We start from the raw sequence: 18,301 nt of genomic DNA on the forward strand, positions 1-18,301 counted from the left end.
TTTAACTGGCATATTATTATCAGAGTTGTCTTTTTTGTTTGCATTTTGACTGCTTGTGTTGTGGTTATTGCAAACGTGATGCCTTGAATAAAGGTGTCAGTTTTTGTGCCAGTTAAAAGGGTAAAACCTATTACTATATCTTGTTACTGGCAAAGGAGGTCTCATAATGTAAATGCTCACCCCGAGCCCTCAATACTCTGATAGTGCGCTGTTTTTGAGTTGCACGCCTTTTGGCGTCTTCTGGTCCAACACCAATGGAGACTAGGCTCTAAGAAAAGCTGTCTCGGGTGTGGACCAATCAAATTCAAGTACAGTGCATGTTATTATCAGAGTTGTCTTTTTTGTTTGCATTTTGACTGCTTGTGTTGTGGTTATTGCAAACATGATGCCTTGAATAAAGGTGTCAGTGTTTGTGCCAGTTAAAAGGGTAAAACCTATTCCTATAAATTGGCCGTTGTTCTGGCTGAACGTTCGGTCCAAAGAGTGAAGGCATAGATGTGCAAACTTATCCGCTTTTTTCCTGGCATCGAGACGTGTAAAAAAAAAATGTGCCCGTGTTTGCGCATAAGTCGCGACAGCCGACATGAAATGAATGCCACACGACGATTAACGCTGGCGTGCGTGCATGCTGTGACGTGTCGTGCGGGAACAGCTGCTGGACGAGAGGGGCCTCCTCAGCCTGGTGTTCCACCCCGGGTTCCAGCGCAATGGGAAAGTCTACGTGTCCTACACCACGAACCGCGCCGGTGGTGGAATGGGGCCTCACGACCACATCCTGCGCGTCTCCGAATTCACGCTGTCGAGGTAAAGCGCCGCCCTTTTTGCCCTCGTTTTATATGCCAATCAAAGACGTTATGCAATGTAGATTCGTTTTCTTTTTATAACTATGTTATTATTCTAGCTTGCGCGTTTGAGAGTGGGATTCGTAGAATTGATGCTCACAGATTTCAATCGGTAAGTTGGACTGTTAGCTTCCCTAAGGGGGGAGGAGGGGTGGAACAGTGGGGCGGGGGGGGGGGACGGGGGGAGTAGGGGGCCAGTACTGACAAGTGATGCACCGGGAACTCTGAATCCATTGCCAACCGAATGTCACAGAGACAATACAGGGAAGCTGTATTTCACAATCTCGGCCAACATGTAAATCTTTACACCGCGTGGGTGTTGTTCGGTCCAAAAAAAAAACATGTTGACTCCCTCTTGTATTGATGCACGAAAAAACACTGCATTACTGACAATTCCCTGCTGAAACCTTTACATCAAAGGGTGTCTGATGAGGCAATTAGCATTTTCAAAGTCTTAATGACCTGCAGCATAACATACAAATAATACAATTACATTTCTTTATGAAATTACAACTATTGCATCACATGGTTGAACAGCCAGCATTGCTCCTGGCAATTTTTTAGTGCCAGTGAACAGAGTAATTCAGCTGGAGCACTCTGTGTCCCCTAGTTTAAGAAAACATCATATTAAAGAAATCTGTTCTGGAATAAATGAAAAAAGTAAAACAAAATCCAATGAGTCTACTCTGCCTGGCCTCGAACATCATTCCTGAAATTTTCTCATCGGGGAAAAAAATCTGTATAAAGGTGGAGTTCTGCGAACGGCTACCCACGTCCCGACTGGCAGAAGGACTCTCACTAGAGGGAGCTCTTGATAGCCCCTTGAACGTATCTTGGCCACCCGGCCAGATGGATTTACCCACACTATACCCCACCACACACAACCTGCCGATTGACTCGACAAAGATGGAGGTGAGCAGAGGAGGGGAGGGGGGGGGAGGTGAATTTAAACTACCGCACCTGGAGATCGAATAGAACCGGTAACCTCTGGATTGCAAGTCCAATGTGCAAACCATTATGCCACGGCAGCATCTGAAATTATTTTTTTTTAAAATCTCCATATTTTGATTTCGACTATGCATCGCACTGCCTCTTCACGCTACATTATACTTTCCATTTTCATGGTTATATTTATTATGCTGTTCATTATTTATTTATTTACCAGAATGCACAACTTGGATGAAACACCTCATTTACAGTATGAAGAGCGCTGCCAGTGGCAATGATGCCCTCATGGAGGGCATGCATGGTGCAACTATAAAATGTATTCCAAAAAATGCATCACACATCATTGCATCACCTTTTTGTTAAATGAAGTCCCATTGCCATACAAAGGAAATTGTAAAATTGCACATACAGTACATCTCTTGAGACATTTCCAGAACCGCATAAAATTAGCTTGGTGAAAATATTCACATTTGGCGTTTTTTTGTTTGTTATCAAGGGATCAAAGGTCGTTCATAGCTCATCATAATCAAAGGTCGTTCATAGCTCATCATAATCATCATCACCATGAGTTCAACACCGATGAAGCTTGGAAAGCTGGCTGGAGTTCAAAAGAACTCACAAACACGTTGTAAAATTACCCAACGCAGAAGATCCCTGGTTTTGATCTTCCACGAAGCTCATGGTCCACCCTAAACCGCATCCGCACAAACCATGGCAGATGCGGATACCTGACGCACAAATGGAAAATGAAAAACTCTCCAGTAGTGTGCGACTGTAGCCATCCAGAACAGACAAAACAATATATTACGATGCAATACCCGATCCACAAATACAGCGATACACCACTGCTCCTGTCGCGGTTGTCTGCCTTGAGCACCTGAATGTGACGTCGCAGCTGTTGCTCTGCGTCTACATCAGCCGTACGAAAGCAGAAAATAATCACCATGGATCCCAGTTCTATTTCCTGTCCGATTGAGCCCGCACTCTGTACGACTGCAGCACTGTGACTGACAGACTTGACTCACTACAGACTGACTCTTTATAGCGCTGTGACTGACAGACTAAACTCACCGTCACTTGGTTAATCGTCACCATCATCAAACGCTTAGCGAAGATCACGAGGACGTTATTAAGTGTCCATATTATTGTCTTAAAATTGTGCTGATCCACAAAATGCAAGCAGTGAGTGCTACAGAGAGCTATATACTTTACCAGTACTGGAGGCGTTTACGTAGGCACGTGGTCTGTGCCCCTTTTGCTATTGACCTGCCCTTTCGCTCAGCTGCCTGTCACTCTGCCGTGACCACCCCCACCCTGTTGAAGTGGTGGCAGCCCTGCCACTCCTCGTCACGCGAGAGTGGCAGCCACCGTGCGTGCGTGTGAAGTCAGTGAAGGCAAGCGGGTTTATGCGCACCCTGCCGACGCCCCCCCAAAATGAATCTGACAGCGACCACTCTGGATATGAACCAAAAATGCTTTTATGCACTTTCCACACAAATGCTGATCTCCGTTGGATTCCCGTGTTACAGCACATTGCAATAAATCAGTAAATATTTAACCATGCGGAAGCTTGTCGAGAATCGCCAAAAATATAGCTGAGAAACATTGTCTTTATATATTTTAATTCAGTTGTGGATCATTTATGTATTTTAAATTTTGAGCAATGCCATGGGCACACAGAGCCTACTCTGTGTATTGCACACAAAGCCCGTATCCACTGTAGTCTAGATACGCATACCGGGTGGCATTTCTGCACTGCAACTTGAAAAAGTGCGCTACGTTTCCATTTAGATGCTGGCGCAGACGAAGGCCAGTGATGGTTTGTCAGTGGCCTAAGAGAGAGCCAGAAATCCTAATGGCGGCACGGCCACAAGATTTCAATAGCAGGAAAGTGTACGGCCAGCACATCCACGCCGCCTGTATCGATTGGAGCCAATAAATTGCAATTTTTCGACGTTTTGGCAATCACAGAGAGGGCCTTAATGGAATGGCTTTTCACTGACTGTGCCGCAACACCAGCCTTTTGCGGCTGTTGGAGCTCCACCCTGTAACCAGAACCCGCTGCCTACAACTACTTCCAGTTACCAAAGTAATTTGAATTCCGGAAGAACCATCGGCACCAAGCGTCAAGAGAATGTGACGGATCGTTAACGGCGTGCAGTTTGCCCGGCGATGTTTTTTTTTCTCTTTCTGGGAATTTCAAACGGGATTTTTTTAGAGATTTTAGAGATTGCGCTGAACGTAAGGCCATTGATGTCAATTATTGAAACTCCTCGACGTGGCCTTCACCCATATAGCCGCATGAGCATTGCGTGTACTTGAGCGTAACTACGTACCATCTATTTTGACCTCAGTTATAAAGTGGTGTGAGTGCAATGGGCCAGATTCGCATGCTGACAAGGCGACTAGAAAATATCACTTTGGTCATTTGTGCATTTGTTGTTCATGGAAATAGGGCATTTGCACCAAAAATAACACCGCATAATTAGCATTCCTTCAGATGCGAAATTTGGCAGAGTGACCAATAAACAGTGACAACGATACTGTATTTAAACGGTAACGTTTTATTTTCTTGAGCAAGCTAACGCATGACATTCTATATCGTTCAAAATGTACATTCATAAAGATGTGTGCAAGCAAACAGTGTGTACGGGAATGGTGGAGACCTTGAGATAGTAACAGAGAAATACACGAATCCCATCACTTAGCGATCGTCACGTATTGCTTCATATTTTCCTCATACGAGGACTTTGAATCGTCTTCCCACAGTGGTCTAACTGCCGAATTCCTCGCCTCCCAAACCTGAATTGATCGAGAATTCCGGCACAAGCCCCCTCACCCTGTCTGTAATAAGCGAGACACCTTCATCCTTATCCTCGACAGATCTTTCCACTTGGCTCTTGATTCAATCCCGAATTTACTGCAAGATCACATTTACGGTCTACAACTTCCCCTGCCCACACTGCTACCGAGACCCCCAGCGGCGGTGCGGCCAGACCTAGCTTCGTCCTCTCCTTCTCCTCTGCTTTCTTCTCTCAAGGTCTGTTTCTCTCTCTTAACTCTCCGTGTGAATTACTTTCATTCGCATCTTTACATTACTCTCTCCTTGATTCCCCCCCCCCGCCCCCCGCACCTTCGATTAACACGGTTGGCTACGTACGGCGCGAAAGAAGTTAGCCGTACGACATGCTGTATTTCCCTTCTCTGCCGGGATAGCTAGCCCGCTACTCATCAGCCGCTCCCTAAATAAAGTTTATTATTGCGATGCACATTGCCCCTCAATAGTTTTGCGTCTACAGACGCGGTCACAATTTGGATGCTCCAAAAACGAAAAATTGCACCACACTGCTTTGGATGGTACACCATGCACTTCTCATTAGGGGCCGTCCATAAATGACGTCACGCACCTAGGGGGGGGGGTGTTTGAGAAATGTGACGTCACATCAAAATGTGCAACTTTAAATAAATATAGACAACACGTTCTACTTAATTAAATAGACTTTTTAATAAATGTCTTGTACAACATCAGAGTGCAGCGCCACATTAAATACGCACTACAATGACAATAGTTTAAAACGATTTGAAGCATGTTTTATTTTGGGGCAGAGCTTTGTGACGTCATATTTGAGGGGGGGTCTGACTTTTTGTGACACCGTGTGACGAGAGAGAGGGGGGGGGGTCAAAAATCGTCCAAAATTGCGTGACGTCATTTATGGACGGCCCCTTACGCACGCTTCCTCACCGCGCTTCTCCGCGTCACAGTATTTCCCTCGTCACTAGATCACGGTGCTGATCCATACAACGTGGCCGGAAGTGTGGTGTTGTAAGGACGAGCAGACTTCTTTAGGAGGCACACTCTGTTTATTGTATTATTTCCTTATACATCGCTTAACACACACAGAGGGATATTCGGTCCCCTCACCCGATACCCTAGGGAGGTACAGCCTCCGGACTTGGCGGGACTCACACGTCTACCGCTATCCTAGTCCTCCGACTAGGACCTAGGGGAGGCTATCTGACCCACCGCTGGCCCGGTGGGTCCTGACCACTGGGTATGCCGAGCCTTAGCCCTTAGAAGGGCTGAAAGGCTGGTCCAGGGTCCTAGCTAGGCTTCAGCCCAGTCTTCTATCTTCGTGCAGGGAGCGAACTCCTCGAGGTCCGTTGGGTCACCCGTCTTATACCCCTTCGTGGCCAGGTAGAACCAATCATACATTCCCACGTGGAACCGTCTGATTGGTTCGCACCAAACCCTGGCCACGATCCGTTTCACCTCGACTGACCCCAACCGTTGTACCCAGGGGTAATGCTGCACTGCCCTGGTGGCAATGCAGGTTACGCAACAGCGTGTAGTTAACACCTCTACAGAAGCATGCGATGGCTGAACGCTCTCCTCTCAAGGCAAGGAGACAACCGCTGTAGATGCATACACGGGGAGCAGTGCTCTTATGAGAGGACTGCATATGGTAAAGGTACAGCACTGCAATTGCTTGGTCTCGCCACCGCTTGGTGGAAGGGCCACCGCTACAGGCAGCTCCATAGAGCTCCACTATTCCGTAGTGGCAAGACGTCTTGTAAGAGCCGTGAGTACCCACACTTTATCCCACTACGCGCGAGCTCCCGTTCCACTGTCGTGTCCTCGTTTACACTGCTAGGTGGACGGAGGTGAGTGAGTGGGGCGGTTTAAGAAACCTTCCAATTGCTTCTTACTGCCGGGTCGCGAGGTCGGACTGAACCGGAGACGATTCCGCTCCTCGTCGCATCACGGCAGCGTCTCCCATGAATGAGCTGTGGTTGCCGCTTTGCAGGAAATCTGCCAACCGCGTGGATCCCACGTCCGAGCGGACGATGGTCGAGGTGGCGGAGCTGCACAGGAGGAACCTGGGAGGAGAGCTGCTCTTCGGAGAAGATGGCCTCCTCTACATCTTCCTGGGAGACGGGGAGATCACGCTCGACGACATGGAGGAGATGGATGGACTTAGGTACGGTCGGCAGACTCGTACACTTTAAGCGACATTAATCGCTGCCACGCACCGTGCGCTGTATCGGATAATGATTGAACGCGTTGTCTTTTTCCCAACTGTGCTGTCGGCATCACGCCGTGACACAAAGGGGTCCGCTTGGAAGGCTCGCAGTGCAGTGCATCACCCTGTGTTAGAGAACGGCCCACGGAAGATGATATCACAGAGCTACTTATGAGGTTCCTTCAAACGACCTCGGTTGTCTCCACACAAAGGGGAGGGGGATGCTGCATCTCCCCGCATGCTCTGCTAGGGAAGAATGCTTGTCGCATGGTAGTCAGACCGATATTTTTTTAATATTCTCAAAGCTGGAAGATAATCAAAGTAAATGTAAAAAACGTATGTAATGCTTAGTTTTTATTAGTTTAATTTCTGTGTAATCATTGCTGACTGGTGCGAAAACCGTCAACTCACCAAATTTGATAACCCAATTGAATCATGGGCAGGTGAAAGCCGGATTCAAGCTGAGTATCTCAGCAGTGCCATCTAGATATTTTGAACACCTCACTGAATTGGCTTTAAAATGAAACGCCTTTTGAAATGTGGGTGCATAAATGAATACCACGATGTGCAAAGCCAACAGCACTTGTTCCATGTAGAGACTCAACCTGTCGTGAAAATGTAGAATTTCCACCCACAGGATCAGGGCCAAAATGTGCATTCGCAATCACCACCTGCGTAGGCATTAGGGGCTGCTGTTTATAGCTCGTCACGGCTGCTCACGGAACGGTCCTGGCCACTAGGGGAGCCGCTGTCCTCCGCAAACGCCGGCTCGTGCCTTCAAACATTGATGAGAAACTGCCACGGCAAAACGATCGATCAGAACCTGGGCCATACCAACCATGCATCATGTGCTGAATAAAATGCACGCGGCTAGTTTGCATTGCCGATTGAATGTTCTCATTGTTTTCAGATGTACGGACGGGTTAGGGCAGTGGAGGTACGAGGCATAAGCAAAATAAGCAAATGCACAGTACTCCAAGTAGCTTAAGGGGCCTCGGATAAATAAAAAATAGTTTCTACTTAATGTCAGCTCCAATTAAGATCTCAATAGGCGTAAAACAGCAGATAAATCTCACACCCCTATCTTGTCTGAATCTCTCATCTCATCTTACTCCATCTCTGTCTCTTGTCTGCATCTCTCATCTCACTACGTCTTTGTCTCATCTACATCTCTCGTCTTTCATCTTGTTACATATCTATCTCTGGTCTATATCTCTTCTGTCACCTCGTGAGGAGTTTATGCAAATTAAGGCTAAGGGTGGCCGGGGAGGGGAGGGGGGTGGTCCCAAAAAGTTGTTTCTGCTTTGGGCCCTCGGTGGGCCAACACCACCGCTGGGCATCAGCGCATCTTAAATTACCCTTGGCGCGTCGGCAATCAGACATGGTAATGAAGCCGGAGCTTTAGTGTGCCGTTGTTCGATTTGGCTGCCACAAAGGCACTGCGTCATGTTCTCAGACACAGACGACAGCCCCCCTTTTCACCAAGACACAATCGGTTATTCACGTCGATTAAAACCACAGTTTGGATTCACGGAGCCATTTGGGTCTGAACGCGCGCGTCGGCGGTGCAGTGGTTGGCGCACTGCGCCACGAACCCACGCCGTCTGAGTTGGACTCTGGGCCACAGCCAGTGAGTAATATCTGAACCGATCCGGGGATCCTTTCTTCACCAACCCGCACTCACCCGGCATGATGATGTACGGTCAAACGACCACAATGACCTATTACGGTGCAGCGAGGCACTCCATCCAGCAGTGGATGAAGTTGTTGACAAATTGCTGTGAATTATTATGATTATACTTTTAGTTTTTTTCGGTAGAGTCACGTGACTTTACCGAAAAAAAACAAAAAGTATGAATCCTTGCAGTCACGAAAGCTTCAAATCTAGAATTATTATGATTACTTCGTGTGCATACAGCATCGTTGAGTAGATTTACAATCAAACTCGGAGTAGGATTCAACGCCGTTCAATACGACTCGTGGAATACACACTGAGAGATGTAACAGGTATAAATATTACACTCAAAACATATATGTCAATGCTAAACTGGTCAGCGCCGTGCATCAAAAGGCTCTAAAAGTCGAGCATTGACTTTGTCCTCAGTGATGATGAGTGAGCTGTACTTTGTGTGCCACGTGGTGCAGTATTTATATTCCAGTATGATATTGCATTTGTTAAAATGTAATCGTACATTCAAATGTGTGTGGGGGGGGGGGGGGGGGGGGTTAGGGGGGAAATGGTGGTGGAGTTGTTAGTGCACCGAGCACGCTAATTTCCACTACAGCAAACGTCAGTGGTAAGTGATATCTAAACGGGCCCTTGGTTCTCCATTCAGCACACCCACACTGAACTGCATGATAGAAGGTAGAGTCGAGTTAGGGGTTGGCAAATCTGCAGCTCCAGAGCTTTAAGGAGTGTTTCGTGACTTTTTTTACTATTATTATAATTAAGGACCACCGTCTCGTATTCGCATTGGATTGCAGCTCTTGAAATATTGAGGGTGGTGGGTTTTTTTAACCGAATTATAAAAAAAAAATGCATCCTCTTGTTGTTTTGACTGACATGGCCAGGGGAGGACTTCATCCAGCAGTGGATTGACAATGACTTAAATAATGATTCAATTGTTCTGTTATACTGGTAGCTTAATTTGCTTTGTATGTATTTGTCAGTGGGATATATTCTCGTGGATAAAGAAAAAAAAAACGCAAGATCGGATTTCAGATCGTACGTCTTTCTTTAATACGTCATAAAGAGAGCTCTTTAAAAGCTTGTCTATGTAAAAAAAAAAAATTAAAGGTCTTATTGGATATTCCAACGTCATTGGAGCCCAATGCTCCCCACAGTAAATGAGGGTTAGGAGGTTAGTGCCCTCGTGTGACCTCGATGGATCAATCATTGCCGACAAACTACCTTTGAACATTACCTCAAGCTGGAAGACAGCTTTTATAGAGCACAAGCGGCGCTTGACAGAGGCAAGAACCAAGACACGTGCCTTCCCAGCCTCCCCCATGCCTGCGAATGTGTTTATCAAGTGCTGTAGGTAAGTGTTGATTGTATTGTTTCAATGGGTAACCTTTATAATCAGGTGAGGGGCCAGTGAAGTGCGATTCATTGTATCCTTTGTAAATCGAGAGTTGATGCATGTGGTGTGACTTGAACCCATGACCCCCCCCCACCCCCCTTTGTAAAGTAAACATTATTTTACTAATCTATAACAAAATTGTACAGGGTTTCTTTTTTTAGCGGTAAGACAAATTGCACATAATTGATTATAAATTGAATGCAAATGCTGCGTAATCTTTACGCGTGGGTTACAATGCGGAATGTCTGGCAGGGCGGGCAGTACTGGGCCTTTGAAGTAGCTCCACAGTGGGGTTTTTTTTTTTAAATCCAGGATTGCCTTCTGCATTCCCATTCTACAGCCACTAAAGTCTCATGGGTCTGACAGAACTCTGGGCCCTAATTACGAAAAGCCCGTTGCCCCATGATGGCTGATGCGGGGTGCTTTGAGCGACCATGGGAAGTCTGTCACCATCGCACCCCATTGGTGCCGTTCTCATGCACTAAACGCAACACCCCGCACTAAACACACGCATCCTTCATTTGCGCGAGTGAATTATTGTTGAATGCAAATTGTTCCACGTCGTCCTCATAGGCAAGACTCCTCGTCAATATCACACAAGTAAAATATCTCTTACATTTACATGTAAATTCCATCTCTAGCTCCGCCCACTTGCCCTTGAGCGGAGCCCACCGAAAGCCTCTGTAACCTCTTGTTGCAGCAGCTCTTTCTGCTGCGTCAGCAGTTCTCCTGCTGGTTGTCTCACCTGATGACGGTTGCTTGTGTTGCGATCGAAACGTCGTGATCTATTAATTTCCTATCTACGTGACTTTACCGAAAGAACCAAAGAGTATTTCACCTTTTATGGTAGTGGAATTTTTAATAATCCATTTTTACAATGTATTCTTTATAATAAGTAAAAGGGTTTGTTGATGTTATTTAATGGTTAGGCATGTAAATGATGTAATTATTCATCCCCCACCCACACGCCTCCTACTAATTCAACGAATCGTCACGACTTGATTTTAATTGTACACACTTTTTAGTGTTTTTGTTATCTCATCGGTGTTGTTTCTTGGTTGTTCTCGTTTTTTATATATGTATATAAACCAGTGATTGCTCCCAAATAATGTATTCTCATGCACGCAATTCTATCTTTGTATCCTTACCATTGTAAGAATAATTTTAATGAATCGACGCACCGCGACATGCCTATTAACAATAATTATAAAACAAAAATGAAAAATGTCTTTTTAAGATTCAGCATCTTGCTAGGCTTTGAAATAATATATCTTCCTTCCTCCACTCCCCCCCCCCCCCCTTACTAATTACACATTCTGTTCTTGTTTACTTAAGGCAAACTCAAATTTAGCATCCCCCAAGCGTGCCACTGTGGCGGCAAAGCGTCGAGACGCACAAAACCTGTGTAAATTGGACGTGCGAGGATGCACACGCAGTCAAATATCCTACTCCGGATCGTCGTCACCCCCACAATGGTAGACGCTGTGAGCCCAAGCGCTTCTGTTTTGAGTGGCGGTGGGCTGGCGGGGGGGGGGTTCACCCCGAAAGGTTACACTTCGTGACCTGCGTTTCTTGAACAATATTAAATGGGATCAAAGAATAGGTTTTACCCTTTCTGTAAATGAAACAAGTGTTGAGATGTTCAAACAACAAATATCAACCTTTTGCAAGGAATCAAGTTCGCATAACCACACACAGTCCTTGTGCCAAACATGCAAGAAAAAACATGCTCTGATAATATATTGGCATTGTCTTTGAAACTGATTTGCCCACACCAGGACAGCCTTCTTTAGGGCCTAGTCTTACCAGTGTCAGGCCAGTGTCCGCCAAAAGGCGAACAGTTACAAAGACAATGCACTATCAGAACATTTCAAGCTCGGGGTGCATGTTCAGCACAAGTACTGCGTGTGGTTAATGCGAACTTGATTCTTGCAAATCTTAACACCCCTGTTTAACTGCCAGAAAGGGTTAAACCCATTCTTATTTTTTTCATATTTGAACAATATCACTTTCGGGATCCATCCCCGAGCCTGAGCCAGTTTCGCAACAGGCTCAAAACGGTGTTGATTCAGAGAGCCTGCTTCAACGTGTGATCAATGCCCATTCGTGTTGGACTGGACTCATAAGAGTATATAGTAGTCGTATATAGTAGTGTACTATATATACTCGTATAGGCGAACCCCAACTTAAGCGAATTCGCACTTATGTGCGGTTACACGGAACCTCTAACCCCCGTCACGTACTCTTGAGACCTGGCCGTATATATATATTTTAAATATACGCATGCAGTACATGAGTAACATTGCTTTCAGATTGTGCGCAATATAAAATAGACATACACGTGTTCTACAAATCAAACTGGGGAGGCCTCCTTGTCCTCTGTACCCAGAGAGCAGGTGTGCTAGGGCTGAACGATTTGGGGAAAATATCTAATTGCGATTTTTCTGACAGATATTGCGATTATACTTTTTTAAAGTCAAGCTTCAGTTCAATATTCACTGTGTAATACATTTAAAACATGTGATGGAGCATTACCACATGATACCATAAAAATATGAACTGCTCTATATATTCTAACGCAAGGATGAGAACTTAAAAGCTATTAATTGCTCCCAACATGTATTTATTAAAATGGTTTAATTGAAATAGAACAATCAAACATAGAACAATTGTTAAGTTAAATTAAAAAAAAGTTATAATAATAATAAAAAAATGAAACCATTCCAATAAGAAAGTAATAGGACTTTTCAAATCGCAGCCTTTGCGATTTGCTAATCGCTTTGTTTGAAATTGCGATTTCGGTTTGAAATCTATTAATCGTTCAGCCCTAACTGGTGTGCTTGGCGTGCATTGTAAACGTGACTGCATGGCATATCTAATGCGCACAGCTATTTCTCCAAGGGGCTGCCAAGCTTTGACCCACTTCGATATCTCATGTCGCTGCATCCCCCCCCCTCCCTCCCGACCCCCTGCTGACAATAAGAAGGAAATGTTGCTGCAGGAACGCTGTCAAATGACAAAGCTGCCCTTGACATGAAACATCCCCATTGGCCAGTCTATGTCTGCAAATCCAAAGCGACGAAACAATTTTGTGTTCATTATGGACCCCTGCCACAGGTACATGAGCCAAATACTTAACCCATCCGTGGTAAATTGTTACCGATTACAATTTCCTTTGAATTATGAGACATTTACAGCTCTCTGTCAATCCACTGCTGGTTGAAGGCCTCCCCAGGACCTCCACTCGAGGGAGCCTTGGAGAGCCCCTTTAGTGGTTTATGGTCTAATAAGCTATACACTATTTTTTTTATTTTACCAGCTAAGGCCCACTGAGCTGTGTGGCTCTTTTATAGAAGCCACCTGGCCACAAATGATAGCTCAACAAAGTGGCTCATCATATGGAAATGTACTGCAGCCAAATAATCTACACACACGTTTCTAAATGTGGAGGGAAAACCGGCGAAAAGTCCACGCGACCACCGGGAGAACATGCAAACTCCAAATATACAGGCATCATCAGGGTCGGGATCGAACCCATGACCTGTACACCAGGCGAGGTAGTTAACATCTCACCACCGTGGCACCCTATTCTTCGACACTGGCCAGTGTCCCCACAGTTTATCCCGCCGTATGCAAGCTGGCGATCGACTTTAACTGCGGTGGAACCCAGTTACACTGCTGCGTGGACAGAGGTGGCGGGGGAGGGGGTCTGTGGTGTGTGGTTGAAAATACTTGCCCCATTGTATCAATTGCCGTGCCAGGAGATCGAACCGTCGAACTCCGGATCGCCAGTGCAGTATGCGTGTATACACGATAGTTCCACTGTAGCGGTGATATTAATTGTAGTTGTGTGGGTTATAGTTGACAAAAAAAATTTTTGATTTAAAGCTTTCGTGACTGCAGTAATTCATATTCTTAGTTTTTTCGGTAAAGTCACGTTGAAGAGAAACAACAAAATAACAAAATATATATAAAACAATAAAAAAATTCTCACGACGTTTCGACCATAACTCAAACGGTCATCATCAGGTGTGTTGTTTGCATAAATTTATTTTTAAACGGCACATTTATTTATTTATAAAAAAAAACGTTGGCGTCACGCGCAGCGATTTGGCAGTTTGCCCAGGACTAGTCCATCTATTTTTTTTTTGAAAAGAGGAGGGGGGAGACGAAATTTTTTATAATGTATGCTGTCTGAAAGCCACTGTAAGCGTGAACAATCAATTAAGAACTGAAATGGTTTATCAAATCTTTCCAATGATTGCTAAGATAGAATCCATCTTCTCGGTTGAAATTGTCTCTGTGCTTGTATATGTGGATAGCCTCATGAACGAATCTCTCATGGAAGCCAGATGGCTTACAAAGAACCTCCGTCTTGGAAAAGTCAATGGCATGTGAGCCTACTGAATTAGAACAATGATCTGCTACGGCCGAGGTGTTGGTCCTACCGTGTTTAAGGTCTGCTTTATGTTCACGAATGCGGTCCGAGATATGGCGTTTGGTTTCTCCAATGTAACTACTACCACAGAGGCAACTTAGTTTGTAGACACCAGGGTATTGTATGTCCGGAATCACATCTTTTACAGACGGAACCAGATCACGGATTTTATGTAATGTGTTGAAACGGACCTGGATCTTGTGTTTATTCAAGATTTTGGAGATCTTTTTTGTGATCCCAGCAATGTAGGGTAAAGTGATGGTTTTGAAAGGCTCCTCAAGACGGTTCTTCTTCATGGTTTGAGTGATAGCTTTGCGGATTGTATAGTCGGAGTAACCATTAGCCCTAAGAGCTTGGTGTACGTGCTTGAGTTCACTGCTTATGTGTTCCTGGTCGGATATGCATTGGGCTCTATGATACAGAGTCTTGATGAGAGAATTCTTCTGTGATGGATGGTGGTGGGAATCCGGTTTCAGATAAGCATTCGTATGGGTAGCTTTCCTGTAGACAGAGTGGCTCATTGAACCATCAGGTCTCTTTTTAATTAGGACATCCAAAAAAGGTATCTTGCCATCTATTTCGACTTCCATGGTAAATCTGATGGCTGGGTGTATGGAATTGATGTGGTCGAAGAATTGGTCTAGAGCAATACATAAAGTTGATACACCTCTTCGTCCCATAGTCTCTACTATCAGCTCCCCCACCTACAAACTAGCTCGTTTTTTGTCTGAAATCCTGCGTCCTTTCACTGGAAAGACCACCTCTGCGGTACAAAATTCTACTCACCTGGTATCGACAATCAAGGGTATTTCCCTGTCCCCAGACGACCTGCTTGTCAGTTTTGATGTAGTTTCCTTATTCACCAAGGTTCCTGTACCTGACACCATTGCAATCATTGAAGACTTGGTTCATCAAGGACTAAACACTGAGGTACCCCCCCTGGTGAGACACTGTTTAACCAATACATACTTCACTTGGAATGGAACTTTCTACAAACAAACTGAGGGCACCCCAATGGGCTCCCCCCTTTCTCCAGTTATAGCTAACATTTTCATGGAGAAATTTGAGACTGACGCCATCCAGACTGCCACTCTGCGCCCAACCTTATGGAAGAGGTACGTGGATGACACTTTTGTCATCTGGCCACATGGCCGGCCTGCTCTAGACCAATTCTTCGACCACATCAATTCCATACACCCAGCCATCAGATTTACCATGGAAGTCGAAATAGATGGCAAGATACCTTTTTTGGATGTCCTAATTAAAAAGAGACCTGATGGTTCAATGAGCCACTCTGTCTACAGGAAAGCTACCCATACGGATGCTTATCTGAAACCGGATTCCCACCACCATCCATCACAGAAGAATTCTCTCATCAAGACTCTGTATCATAGAGCCCAATGCATATCCGACCAGGAACACATAAGCAGTGAACTCAAGCACGTACACCAAGCTCTTAGGGCTAATGGTTACTCCGACTATACAATCCGCAAAGCTATCACTCAAACCATGAAGAAGAACCGTCTTGAGGAGCCTTTCAAAACCATCACTTTACCCTACATTGCTGGGATCACAAAAAAGATCTCCAAAATCTTGAATAAACACAAGATCCAGGTCCGTTTCAACACATTACATAAAATCCGTGATCTGGTTCCGTCTGTAAAAGATGTGATTCCGGACATACAATACCCTGGTGTCTACAAACTAAGTTGCCTCTGTGGTAGTAGTTACATTGGAGAAACCAAACGCCATATCTCGGACCGCATTCGTGAACATAAAGCAGACCTTAAACACGGTAGGACCAACACCTCGGCCGTAGCAGATCATTGTTCTAATTCAGTAGGCTCACATGCCATTGACTTTTCCAAGACGGAGGTTCTTTGTAAGCCATCTGGCTTCCATGAGAGATTCGTTCATGAGGCTATCCACATATACAAGCACAGAGACAATTTCAACCGAGAAGATGGATTCTATCTTAGCAATCATTGGAAAGATTTGATAAACCATTTCAGTTCTTAATTGATTGTTCACGCTTACAGTGGCTTTCAGACAGCATACATTATAAAAAATTTCGTCTCCCCCCTCCTCTTTTCAAAAAAAATAGATGGACTAGTCCTGGGCAAACTGCCAAATCGCTGCGCGTGACGCCAACGTTTTTTTATAAATAAATAAATGTGCCGTTTAAAAATAAATTTATGCAAACCAACACACCTGATGATGACCGTTTGAGTTATGGTCGAAACGTCGTGAGAATTTTTTATTGTTTTATATATTTTGTTATTTTGTTGTTTCTCTTCAACGTGACTTTACCGAAAAAACTAAGAATATGAAAAAAAAATTGTTCATGTGGATGCTGGTAGCGAAGCAAAGCTTAGAATGAAAATGATACGCTCAACTTTCACGTGTCAAACTTAACATGCATACAAATGTACTATATTATTCGTGTGTGTTTATTATTAATACGCCGATTATCACAATGTTATCATGACACTACCAGCCTGCAAAACACATCGATAGAAATGAAATTCATCCTCAGAATAAAATGCGTAAGTTACAAGAAGATAATCGGCGCGGGGAATAAAACGGGAAGCAACGAAGCCGTTTCAATAGCACGGCCGCATTACGCTTCTGCCTCTGTGCAAAAGAGATGCACGTGCTGGTGTCGTTCGCCGGGCTTGGGTGAAACAGAGACGCATCCGACGCGCGCGGTCCAGGAATAATGACGCTCGCGCGCCAGACCCATTAGTGCCCCCCCCCCCTCTTTGCTGATTGTGGCAGGAGGTTGTTTTTTTTGTTACCTGCCACTAATACCCAAAAGTCACAGGTCGGGAGTGCGTTCCCCGCAGGTGCCGCGCCCACACGCCCTCTTATCGTCGCGGCATTACCGCAAAGGGCTCCTGGAGTTGATTTCTCTCCGCAAATAGTTTTGCACGCAAATGCTCGCGCGCGAGACTTAGTTTCATCAGACGGCCGTGATTGCATTGCCGTTGCATTCCTTAAATCGGCATGAGCTTTAAATCACGGTGGCCTAACTGCTAAAATATCTGACAGCTTTGTGATTAGAATGCAGTGTTGTTTCTTAGCTAGAAGTGTGACTTTTTTGGGGAGTGCAGGGGGGGGGGGATAGAAATACACTATGCCATTTCAATTTCACAGCAACCTCGGTCCATGCAAAGCCGGTAATTTCTCATAATTGTTTCACAGCGACGCATACCATTACATTTTAACCACACTCGAGAGCATGCCTGTCTCTAAATAACATTCCTCCGCCTCATGCGTTTGCCATCCTTCAGGTGACTACAGCACCCGAAAAATAGACACAACCACACTCTTAATTCGCACTGACGACGCTCAAATCAACGACAATGGCTCAAAGCCTCCCGCACCAATGACACTTGGAGCATCCCGAGTGACAACTGATTTTCTGCCGACCACAGCTGCGCGCGTGGACATAGCAGCGCGCAGAGGTGTGCTCTCAAACGGCAGGGAGGCACAGCTCCCATCACGCCTCGTATGCATGCTACGTATGTGTGTTGAACTTCTTTCGCAACCGTACCTAGCCAACCGTGCTAATCCGAGGTGCGGAGGAAGGACAACAAGCTAAATGTAAAAAGCAGTTCTAAAGAAATTCGTTTTCAACGCTAGGTTTAAAGGTGCATATGACCGTTACGCATTCCATGTACAATGCTCTCAGCCTTTTTGGTCTTAGACCAACAGCTCAAAAGGGCACACATGGCCAAGTTCGTGGAGTTCCTCGCCCTGCGCCAGTATCAGCCGTTTTGGCCGGGTAGCGCTGTTGAAAGAGAGGGCTTCTTCGCTCGACGATGGGTCTTAATCCGAAACAAAAATGAGATGGTAAAAAAAAAATTACGCTGAAAATGGAATGAATGCTTGGTCAGCTCCCGTCGTCAGGAACAGCCACAGGTCCCCATAGTCCATTCTCATCTCATAGTTTATTCATTACAGTGA

The 18,301-nt window shown here is 45.2% G+C and overlaps 1 protein-coding gene and 1 long non-coding RNA gene across 4 annotated transcripts in view; one reads left to right on the top strand and one right to left on the bottom strand.

Annotated features, from left to right (window-relative positions):
* Nucleotides 1-18,301, top strand: part of HHIP (hedgehog interacting protein) — a 141,377-nt gene that overhangs the window by 38,333 nt on the left and 84,743 nt on the right. For both annotated transcript variants that reach the window (XM_032955234.2, XM_076067492.1), the window contains 2 exons: nucleotides 653-804; nucleotides 6,596-6,769. In XM_032955234.2, coding sequence (XP_032811125.2) covers nucleotides 653-804; nucleotides 6,596-6,769 — 326 coding nt within the window. The remainder of the gene's footprint in view (nucleotides 1-652; nucleotides 805-6,595; nucleotides 6,770-18,301) is intronic.
* LOC116942854 (uncharacterized) overlaps nucleotides 1-18,301 on the bottom strand; it is a 121,266-nt gene that overhangs the window by 7,518 nt on the left and 95,447 nt on the right. The gene's annotated exons all lie outside the window — the stretch shown is intronic.

Source organism: Petromyzon marinus, chromosome 16 (genome assembly GCF_048934315.1).
Source record: "Petromyzon marinus isolate PM22_M1 ecotype Great Lakes invasive population chromosome 16, UKy_Petmar_22M1.pri1.0, whole genome shotgun sequence".
In the NCBI taxonomy this organism is placed as follows: Eukaryota; Metazoa; Chordata; class Hyperoartia; order Petromyzontiformes; family Petromyzontidae; genus Petromyzon; species Petromyzon marinus.